Source organism: Heterocephalus glaber, unplaced genomic scaffold (assembly GCF_053883595.1).
Source record: "Heterocephalus glaber isolate CG9 unplaced genomic scaffold, H.glaber_assembly_v1.0 deba00001481, whole genome shotgun sequence".
Lineage (NCBI taxonomy): Eukaryota > Metazoa > Chordata > Mammalia > Rodentia > Bathyergidae > Heterocephalus > Heterocephalus glaber.
In genome coordinates, this window is record NW_028258317.1 from 17,714,042 (window position 1) to 17,725,826 (window position 11,785).

General features: G+C 44.1%; 1 protein-coding gene across 1 annotated transcript; it reads left to right on the forward strand.

Annotated features, from left to right (window-relative positions):
* The first annotated feature begins 1,077 nt into the window (after positions 1–1,077).
* On the forward strand, positions 1,078–7,123 carry LOC110347330 (protein SPATA31F1-like). Its single transcript, XM_021251511.2, is given in 6 exon segments — positions 1,078–1,221; positions 1,970–2,015; positions 2,534–2,594; positions 3,284–6,677; positions 6,721–6,858; positions 6,947–7,123. Coding segments are annotated over 6 exon segments (3,960 nt in total).
* Positions 7,124–11,785: the final 4,662 nt, after the last annotated feature.

Genomic DNA, 11,785 nt, shown 5'->3' on the forward strand with positions numbered 1-11,785 from the left:
CTGCAAGGGCAATTTATTGACTAAGAAAGACCCTGCCTCAAAAAATGCTGGAGATGTAACTTAGTGCAAAGGTCCTGGGTTTAATCCCAAGTAACACACACACACATGCACATGCACACACACACGTACACACACACAGAGCCACCTAGGCCCTTCCCTGCTACATAGCCATGGTCTTCCTTTCTTTCATTCATTGTCTGAAACATCCAAGCTCTGCATTCCCAAGCTATAACCACACTCTAACCTCCCTAAACCCTGTATGTTTCTCAGATATATTTCCAAAAAAGAGCTGGGGAGTTGGTGCAGATTCTTCTGTCCCAGCCACTCTTTCTCACAAGGTGCGCTGTGTGCCAAAGCATTCAGTTTTCTCAGGACAGGTAAAGAAGAGAACTGAGCTAACAGGCTGGTGTGGGAAGGGGAGAGTGATGAGAAAGGGGGAAATAGATGCTTCTACTGAGTGTGGCAAATAGATCCTGGCTGTGTAACTTTTAAAGATGACCCTCATTGTTATAGTTCATATCTAGATATCCTCCTGAAGCCTCATGCGCTAATAAGTAGGGCTTTGGGGAGATGATTAGATCATGGGTGTGATACTTATCAGTGGATTAGTCCACTGGTGAGTTTATAGCTAAACATGATTTGGCAGGTGAAGCCTGATTGGAGGAAGTGGGTAACTGGGGACGTGTCTTTTCCACCTCCCTTGATCCCTCTCTGCTTCCTGCCACCATGTCATGAGCAGTTCCTCCTCTGCCAAGCCACCCTGCCTTGGAGCCAGCCAACTATGGACTGAAACTTCTACAAACTGTGAGCCAAAATAAACCTTCCTTCTTTAAGTTGTGGATATCAGCCATTGTGTCCCAGTGACAAGAAAGTAACTAAGATACTCATCTACAGACTGCATCACCACATACACTTTTCTTTGGAAACAAAGAACTTTGTAATGCAGTCTGGTATTCTGGTTCTGTTCTCTGTGAGGCAGACATGACAAGGCCTAGCACTTGGAGTCATTAGTCACTAGAACTCTGAATGCCTACATGTAGGGATAGTTGGGCTCCTCAGGCTAATGAGGTTTAGACCATGTTGACCTCTATATTTGTTCTGTGGGACTTAGTATACTTCTTATATACCTATGGATTAATCTTCATCATTTTCCTAATTATTTGGCAAGTGATCTGGACTTACCATGGATTGAGATTTGAATATAAAAGGAGCTGCTGCCAGGTAGGGAAACATTGTGATCACAATTAAATTAGATTAAGCCTTAAGTAGGACATCTTCAAGCTCCAGGGTTCCTCTTTATGATTTCACTGTCCTTCCCTGTCAATTTTAATACCATGTCTTCATGTACTTTTATGTAGCCCTTTTATTCTTGGAGGCAAGAAGTAATTCCTTACCAGTCCTTCCCTGTAGGATACTGTGGTTGAAAAACCAATAACCTGTCTGTTTGACTTGAGTAAAGACCTGGATATGGGATCTATTTCACTGGATCTCAGAAGACCTCCCAATATGAGATAATTTTCTGGTTTACAGTCCTTGAAGGCATTTATAAGATGAAGTCCTGTGACTGTTAGAATCATACCTCCTCATGTGTGTTCCATTCTTTCTCTTGTATCATCTTTGGTCTTCAGCAAAACTTCCCCTGGTAACTGGATGGGAGGTATAGAGATTTTAAAAGCCTTGAGATGAATTGCAAATAAGAAGAGAAGGGAAGTGTTGGTTTAAAAAAAAAAGTGAAGTAAATTTTTTAAAAGTGGGAATATAATTAAAATATAAATATACATAAAAAGGGAGTGGGAGGGCCGGGGATTTAGCTCAGTGCCACCACCTGCCTCACAAGCACAAAGTCCTGAGTTCAATCCCAGTACCAAAAAAAGGGGGGGGGCGGTAGGAAATGTGAGCTCTGTCTCATTCTGAATATGAAAAAGAAAATGGCATCCCAGATTCACATCCTAATATTTTTGTCTTTAAGCGTCACCGAAAAATCAGGCAAAGGGATAGAAATGCACTATCAAGAGGTAAAGTTCCAATCTCTTTTCTAACTCCTTTCCTCTGTTGAATCACTTTCTATAGTTTCTGCCCCTCTATGACATCTGGTCCCAGGATCCAAGTGCTCTAACTCTTGGAAGCTCCAATTCTCCCAATTCACAGCCTTCATAGAGGACTTGGGTGGGTGGGAAATCAGAACATGGGAATGTGCCCAAATTACCTATCTGATTCCCCTGAAGATAAAGAATTGAGCAAATAGGGTAGATGTACTTTATTCTATCATTTACTAGTTTTTAAATCCTGTATAAGTCATTTCATCTCTCAGTCTTATTCTCCATAAACTCCCTCACAGTGTGGATGTGAAAACCAGATGAGAATAGGTACAAGAAAGCAAACAAGTCAGGAATGATTAGAGTGTACCCAGATGTCTCTTAGAATATTGACAGTTGGGTTTTCCAGTTCCCTCTTACTGGGAGTAAAGGTCTTCAGCTTCCAAGAGACTATTCCTGAGCACTCACATGTCATAAACTGTGTCCTGATTTCTCAGCCAGGAGATGTTCCCAAGAAGAATCTGAGAAGCCATGGGAGCTGATCTCTGTCATGAAAAGGTGATCTTTTGTGTTCTTTATAGTCTCTCAATTCCTAGCCTGTACTGTGATGATTTCTTGGCTTGCCTGAGGCTAGGATGAGGAGAGGGATAATGGATGGGAAGGAGACATTCATGGTAGAGGCTGGCTCAATGGCTAAAAGGGTTGCCAGGGACAGAAGGCAGGTCAGACATCTCAAGAGGGAAGAATCACCCAATTCTGCTCTGTGCTAGGGTCACATAAGTTCTACAATTCAAGATTTCATCTGTGCATAATTTTAAAAAGACATCACCTGGAGTTTCACTCAGCCATGGGACAAGTTATCTACTTGGAATGGATTTTGCATGAAGTCATCATTACCATATTCTTTTAACAGCTATAGACTTTCAAGGAAAGAGTCCTGTGTTTGTCTGCATTCTGCAGAGACTCTTTCTGGTCTAGCTTCAGGGGGGACACAACCTGGGAAGCCCTCATACAGGGAAACCTATCATCTTATCCTCTCCTCAGAATGAGACTGATTCCCAATAGATGCTGATTCCTATAGCAGGGATATCCCATAGTTCTCAGAAAGAGTTTCCTCAAAGACTTCATTTTTCAGTGTAAGTTCAGAACTTGTAGGATTGGGGTGGTCAGTAGCAACCTCCAGACCGCACTCTTCCAAGGAGGCAGATGTACCTCATCATTAACAGTTATCATGTATCCCTTCCCAGAAAGCACTGGCTTCCCCAGGAGGAAAATGTGAGGCAGCTCCTGTGTGCAGATGCCTCCTGCCAAATCTGCAATTCAGTGGCTCTGGAAATTCAGCAATTGTTAGAAGATGAGAAGAACCAAATCTCCCCTACTTTATCAGAGCCATCACAAGGCTCTTGCTTGGAGATGTTCTCCATGTCAACTGTGTCTTTTGAGCAGAATCTGGAGCTTCACTCTCAGCAGCCTAAGGATCTTTCACTGGCATCTGCACCCCTAACATTAACACAACTGACAGAACACTTAATCCAATCAACCAGTGCAATTAGTGTCCAAGAATACAGGGCTGATCATATCCAACAAGGGCAAGGATTTCAACTGGCACATCTGCCCATGGGCCCAGAGACTACAGGGGCTTCATTAAGGTTTGAAGAGCCTATAGTTACAGTGAATAAACAGGAAATGATGCAGAGCAACCTTAACTTTGTTCAGGGGAACAGAAACCAGCAGTCTGTGAACTCTCAGCAGATCTCTTTTATGTACTTGAACCCAGAGATTACTAAGTTGGAACGTTCAGTGGCCTTGCACATGGTCCCACATGTTCACTTCCCATTCCTCAGTCCTGATGTCCTGAGACTTCTTGAGGTACATGTAAAAAAATGGATGCATTTCCAGAGGTGGGGGCTCCCTAGACGTGTGGAAGACTCTCTGAGACAACTTATGCCAAACCCACCAATGTATTACCAGACTGAAAATAATGAACCAGTTTCTTTCATCCTGAATAATACTTCTCAGGTCTGTGTTCATGAACTTGGGACCACTGCCCACCAAACCTGGTGTTCATATATGACCGGGAAACCCAACCAGAACTTCTGGGTTTTAGAATGGTCTGTTATGGACTCAGAGGAGAGACACCACTGCTAGCAAATATCAAATTCTATGGGTCTATCCTTACCTTCTCCTGCCCCGAAAGTCCTGGGTGGCTTCTATGCACTTCCTGAAGGACAGGCTAAGGACTCAGGGAACAATCTGCCCCATAAATACAGGCAGCTATTCTGTGGCCTCTCCTCTCTGCACAGTGAGTCCCTGGCTGCCACTTTCTTGAGTTCTGAAAGCCTCTCCAAGAACAAGAATGTATCCAAGCCCCCACTGAAGTATTCTCTTCCATTCAAGGGACTCTCTTTCCATCCCTTGCTCCCCAAAACACCACCTGAGATAAATTTGCCTTCTTCTCCACCTTCTCCAAATTGTGTGTTTCCAGCTGAACAGCAACAAGCTCTTATTAATGTCCCATTTCTGATTCCAGCTGAATGTAAAATCTTGGAATGGCACCTGCTGCAGAGACGGTGCCAGCTTCAGTGGGGTCTGCCAGCTGTCATCCAGAGAGCTCGCCATGCCCACGACCCCTTGCAGTTTGAGCCATGGGACAAAGCCAAGGCTTCTGAGACTGGGAAAATGTCCTGGCCAGGGAAGCCAGTCTCCAGGAAACTACACTTCTTCCCAGGGCATGCTCGCAGGCTGCTGGAATTTCACTTCCAGAAGCAATTGATTCACCTACGCTGGGGCCTGCCCGAGAAGATCCAGCAGTCCTTCCAGTTGCTCCTTCCCTCTGCTGATCAGCAGACCCTGTCCTGAAGCAGCACAACCCTACCCAATGTGAGTAACCCCCAGCCTATGGCTCTAAAGGACAAGGGGAATGGTGACCCATTCTCACCCATACTGGCCCAAATGTCAATCCCCATGCCACTCTTATTCACCCAGTCCAAGGCAATATTGCAGAGCCACATTGACTCCAAATGTGGACAGATCCACCAGAGCAAGGTCCCTTGTTGTGTCTATAGCTCCTGAGAAGGCACAGTTCCTAGGGGCCTGGCAGTGGCTCCCTTCCCCTGCATTCCACAAGGCCAGCCCCTGGAGCTGCAGGCAGCAACTGACCCTCACCTATATAACAAAGTTATGCCCTGGATGCCAACGGCCACTGATCAGCAAAAACAGGTCTCAGCAGTCACTGTCATTGAACACCCTAAGCTGCACGGAGCCCTGTCTCAAGGAACCATTGAGAAACTGGAGATGACTTTACAGCACAAGTATCTCGCCTTCCTGTCAGGACTGCCTGCTCTTTACTCTGTAGCTCTTTCTATGGCTACGGCTCCAGCAATCCCTAGCCAATCTGTAACCACAGAGATGGTGCCAGGGTCTATGGAAACCCCAAAGGAGCCTCTAGCTCAGAATATCTCACTAAAGGAGCCAAGTAGGAGGCTTGGGCCATGCTTTCAAAGTGACAATGAGACTTGGGCAGACAATGCAGATTTTCAACCTGAGGTGCAGGTGGAAGGAACAAGAGAGTCGGTGCCTCTGGAGAGCCAGACACATCCTGCTGTCCCCTACTCATCCAAGGCACATATCTTGTCCAAGCTAAACTTCCACCTGAGAAAAAAGGTCCTAGAGATAAAATTGGGAGTTCCCATAAGGTCAAGGGAGTCCCGGAAACTAACTGCAGCTGGCCCAGAGGACAAGTCCTCACAGGTGTCTCTTAATAGTCTAAGCAACCAAGGAAGCACAGTGCTCCAGGAACTGCCCATCCCACCAGACTCCTCTCCTGCCCCAGATTCAGACTGGGTCCACTTTAAAGAACACCTGGCCTCTCAGCTGAAGGTGGTACAGCACAACCAAAAGCCAACTAGTTCCAAAGCAGTGCCCCCTGCTTCTACCCACTGGCCGTCCAAGATCTCACAACCCAGCATGGGAATGACTGAGGCCGAGGTGCTTTGTGTTCAGGTGGAGGCCAGTGTAAACAACCCCAGCCCAGAGGAACCCTGGAGCTGTGAGCCTCAAAGCCCAGGCAAGGACAAGGACTCAGCCCAAATCCCCACACTGGCAGAAGAGAGAGAGAACCTAGGGAGACCCAAAGCAGCAGGGGACCTCGGAGAAGGGGATGCAGGGCTTGGGCTCTCTGTAAGCAGTGCAGAAAGACACCCTGAGGAAGATCAGAAGCCAGAAGAGATGCTTCAGAACAGAAAACCCCAGGGCTCCTGGCGATGGACCCACAGCTGTCATCTTGTGGATCTCCAGCAACATAGTTCCTGGTATCACCCCCAGCTTAAGCTTCCAGAGCCATATCCAGAGGTTCCTGGGGGAAAAGAATCTGAGCATGACATGAAAGGCTGTCAAAGAAGGTTAAATGTCCTTCTCAAACCTGCAAAGATCCCTGAGAGTTTTCATCCTGCAATGGCCCAACTGTCACAGGGCCAGACTTTCCTGGGCCAAGCAACTCAGCATAAGCCTTGGAAGGGCCAAATTTTGCAAGGCCAGGTTTTTCAGGGGCAGAGGATGCCAGCCCATTCTCACCAGAGGCCCAGCCTTCCAGATTCTGGCTTCATAAATAAGATGAAATCCTTTCTGCACCTTTTTGGTAGTGTCAACAACCAATACAAATATGCCACGACAAAAGGCAGAGTAGGTGGACACCATGTTCTCTACACCTGCCAAGGCAGCCAAAAGCACAAAAGAAAAAGTTGCCCCCAGCCTCATAGAGAAAACTAAGACTGACACACCAAAGAGGCACCCCAAGACCCAGTTACTCCCCAGGGAGAAGCCAGTCGGCCTGGCCTCGTTAGATGTTTTCCATTCCCCACACAATAAGCTCTGGCTATGCTCCCAACTACATTGATCTGTCTCCATCTCAGACCACCCCCGACAATGTCCTCAAGTGGCTTGTGCCACCCAATCAGGGAACCCACCCCAGCTCCCATTCCTCATCTCAGAAACGTAGTCTTGCTCAAGGAGAACAATCCCATGACACTGACTGTGAGATTCTAGGCTTCCCAATTTCTGCATCCTTTGAAGAACACTACTTAATGTAATCCCTATTAATCATCAAGTATGGCAGAATGCCACCTGAAATACACTATATATATTTAAGCAAAAAATTCTTTTATCTCTTCCTTGCCTCCATTGTATTTCCTTAAGAAAAGGAATGCAGGAAACTAAACCAAAAAAAAAAGTCTATCTTATCTAGAGAAGGATCTTTAACCCACAATTGAGATGGTCATTTTAAAGGAGTGCCATGGGCCCCCTTGAGGGGATGGCTTTTGTGTTTATCATAAGCACATAGCTAATATGACAAATGTCAAAACTAAATGATAGAATCTCCCCTGTCAGCTCTTTGGTATTAGTACCTTTCTATAGAACCCATCTGGGAGATCTTGCTGTGATCCTGTTGCCTGTTTCTTATCTCCACTGCCTGAGTTGCATGAAATGGATCATAGTAGGAAATGGGGGGGTGGGTGTTGTCCAGCTGACATGCTCCTGAGCAGGTATATAATACAAGACAAAAGCAAGTTTGCTTGGCACTAAAAGGAACCTAGAGCCAAGAGATAAACCCAAGGCCCAAATTCTTTGGGGGAGGGAAGAGTAAACTCTAAGCTTGTGTCTGCTTGCCCTTGGTATGTGTGATGAAGGGTAGTGAATTAAGCAATGAAGTTTTTTGGGGTAAAAAAAATCACAAACACAAATTTTCTAAACATATTCGAGCCTGTGAAGTTATTTGTACCTATTCCTTTTGCTGTGTCCTATTTCTATACCACCTTCTCCTGGGGTCCTTCTCCACTAACCTGTTTTCCACCATCCTTACTCCATGAATATACTTCCATGGTAATAGTGCTGAACTTATCAGCTTAACCTCTTCCCGGGATCTATACGATACCTTCCCCTCAAAAGATGACTCTTGTCCTTTGTTCCACCAAGGACTGCACCACACAGGCCCCACAGCTCTAGCCCTTGGTTCCTGTGTCCTTCCTTCCATCTCCTCATCCATCCATTTCTTAATTATGTTCCCATTGCATTTCAGAAACCACGAAACCATTCATCTGATTGCCAAAGGAAGGCTTTAAAAAGTATCCTATTAACCAGCCACAGAAAGTAATCAAAAATCTACAATTTAATGCCACACATGAATATCTTACAATATGATCAAATTTCTGGGCCTTTTGCCTCTCTTGCTGGGAATGTCCAATATTTTCCTATTTTCAGGGAAATGTCTGTTTATCATTAATGAAAATATTATGTGCAATTCTCTGAAATCCTTGTGATGGAGAAATCCAAGAAGGAGGCCAAGAGGCAAGCTGAGATCTGTAAGCAGCTTCAAAAAAAAGTAAATGCCTCCAAATTAGGTCCTGTCTTCATTCTCCCTCACAGACTAAATGAAGTCCTAGATGGGCGTGGTGGTGCACACCTGTAATTCCAGCACTCAGGAGGCAGAGGCAGGGGGATCGCTGCAAGCTTGAGGCCAGCCTGGGCTACATAGTGAATTCATTGCCAGCCTAAAGTACAAAATAAGACCCTGTCTCAAAAAACAAAACAAAACAAAACAAAAAATCAACAGACTAAATGAAATCCTTCTACAGACCTGCTTTAGATAGCCACCCCAATAATTTGCTACACTGAGACATTTTACAGCACTGTTGTAGTCAGGGTTTGCAAGGAAATAGATTTAATACAGGACACATGATTTATAGGATTATTTTATAATATTCCCTCAAAATGTCAAATGCAGAAATGTGCAAGAGATCTGTCCACATGCTAGAGACCTGAAGAATTCAGCCAAGAGCCTGGATCCCCTGGCAACGGCCCACAGGAGTCCAGCTGAAGGCCTATATCCCATTGCATCTCTCATGGAAGTCTGTATCAAGAATCTGCACCAGAAGGTCTAAAGGCCAGTGGTGGAAGCTAGAAAGTCTGTGGTGGTGGGGTGAAGGATCCGTACTAGAAGGCTGAGGGATCTGCACTGGAGCCAGGAAGTGACACTCAAGGTGAAGATCAGAGCTCCCCTGAAGAGAGCAGTCATCCCTGGTGACAGCGAGGACCTGAGCTCCTCCCCTGACAAGAACAACTGAGTTCATGTTAGGAAAACCAGCCATAGAAAGCTTCTCCAGGAAAATCAACAGCATGCAGTCTTCCCCTTCCATTCTCCTTTATGCCATTCCTGCAACAATCCTTAGCTGGGTCTTCCACACCCTGAACCACACTGACTTCAGCTGGGCATTCCTACTTAAATTGACCATTAGTTAATCCACCACAAGCACTTACCTCTCCCAGTTCAGGCCCAGCCTGCACTCCCACCCCCACCATTGACTAGGTAATCCAAAACTGAAGGTACCCTCAGGACTCCTAGATTCACAGAACTATTAATGATGGCCAGCATCCTCATATTCCCTTGAACCTCCTGTCTATCCTTTTCTAGTTTACCTGGGTTGGGTCAAGCATTGGTCTCCCTAGAAGGAAGACTGGATGTCCCAACCTCTTAAGGAAGCCATGGCAGAACAGCATAGCTTAAGGTTATGATTCCTTCATAAAGTGAAAGATTTGGGCCATCCCTTCCCTTTGGTGGAAACTTCTTGCTGACATGGCTAGAAAATTATTTCAGGACAAGACAAACATCAACAAGGAGGGGCAGGAAATGAAGGAAAAAAGGAAAGGAAGGAGGATAGGAGGGGTGAAAAAGAAAGAAGAAAGGAAGGAAAAGGAAGAAAGAAAGAAAGAGGAAAAGAAAGAAAAGAAAAAGGAAAAGAGCCAAACTACAGCACAAAGAAAACATTATAAAACTCTTGAGTAAGTGTTTTTACAATGTTCAGGCCAAATGTCTGACCTCTTGGAGAGGATGCAGATTTTAAAGTCAAAGTAACAAGAATGGAATGCAGAAAATCATCAGGGTTAGAATCCTAGCTCTGGCATTTGACAAGTTAATTAACATTCCTGAGCCACAGTTTCTTCATCAGTGAAAGAGTGATGACTGTACATACATACCCCAAACCTAAACTGTTATTAATATACTGGTGATTCCTAAAGCCATTTCTCTGTCCCAGTATTTCCTTTGCTCCAAACTGTAGAGTCAACAGCTGAGGAAACTTTCTATCTTGCTCCAAAAACAATGCAAATTAGAAAACTGTCAGGGATCACTATAAATTGTCAGCATCTTTATACACTTTTTCACTCAGTCCATATATCAAAACTGTCTCCCTGGTACCAAAAAAACAAAAACAAACAAAAAAACCTGTCACTAGTTTCTAATCTTGGTAATTCTCAAGTTGACCCCCTCTTGTCTATTTTTCAGTTCAGTTTCTCATCTTTAGCTTGTCATAATGATTAATATCTTGTAACCCTAGGGCTTAGAATAGTGGCTAGTGCATAGTAATACATTAATATTAATTGAATCCAAAGTTTGGACTATGAAGTTGACAAATCATTGCATCAGTGTGATGAATGTTATGAGGTGTGAAGTCATGCCACAAAAGGTAGTACTCAGCTGATGAGGAGGACTTCAGAAAGTTCACAATAAAGTTGGACTTCAAAAGCAGCTTGCATTTGACAATTGAAATGTTTGAGTATTTACTATGTGCCAGGTACTATGACAAACACAAGACACAGGCCTAGCTACAGTGGAGTTCCTGATCTCATGTGTTAGATGCTTTCACGTGCCCAAGTTGTCAAATCAACATGTATACTTGCAAGCCAATATTCATCACAAATTATACAAAAAGGAAGTCCTGAATCCCTGCCCCAAACCCATCCATTCACACATAACAAATCTGCTCCAATTAGTTAACAACAGCTCCATTTTTCCAGTCATTTAGAACATAAACAAAAGTGTCATCTTTGAATTTTCTTCCCCCAACAATCGACATCCAGTCCATCAGCAAATCTTGTTTTCTCTATGTTCAAAAATGCATAGTCTGTTCACACACTTCATGACTATCATTACTGCAGCAGCACCATAACTAATCTCTGTATTTCATCCTGAGCCCATACTCCCAACAGTGTGTCTTGACACAGAGGCAATGACGTTTTCAGGGAGAATCCTGTCTACCAGAGAGAGAGACAGAGGAGAAAGAGAGAGAGACCAAGTGAGATTATCAAGGAAGTAAGTATAAATGAAGGAAAGATCTAAGGACTAGGCCCTGGGATACTTTTACTTTTTAGAAAATTGTAAAATATGTAGAAACCAGTAAGCCAAGGAAACTGAAAACCAATATTCAACGAAGTTGCAGGTATACTGGAAGCCAAGAGGATATTTCAAACAGAAAGCAATTTATTACATAAAAAGTTTCCAACCAGCCAAATAATATGATGGCCATTAGCTTTAGCAATATAGTGATAATTTATGAACTTCAGAAGCTCAGATTCAGGTGACTGATGAAAATAAACATGAGACAGGAATAGATTAAAGTGATAATGTAATCATTTCTTCAAGAAATTTTTTCCATAGAGGTACATAAAAATGAAGCTATAGCTAGAGGGAATGAGAGATCCAGAATGGGTTTTCTTAACAGATTGAGACATAGCATCATGAATGTTGTTGGAAAAGATGGTCAAAAGGGATAAACTGATGATGCAGGCAGCAAACAAAGAAAAAAACAGAATGGCATATTACTGTAGAGGTAAAGCAATGGGACTATTATAGTTTGGATCCCGAAAAGCTCCCAAAGGTCTTTACTGAAGGTTGGTTACCAGCCTGTGGAGCTATTGAG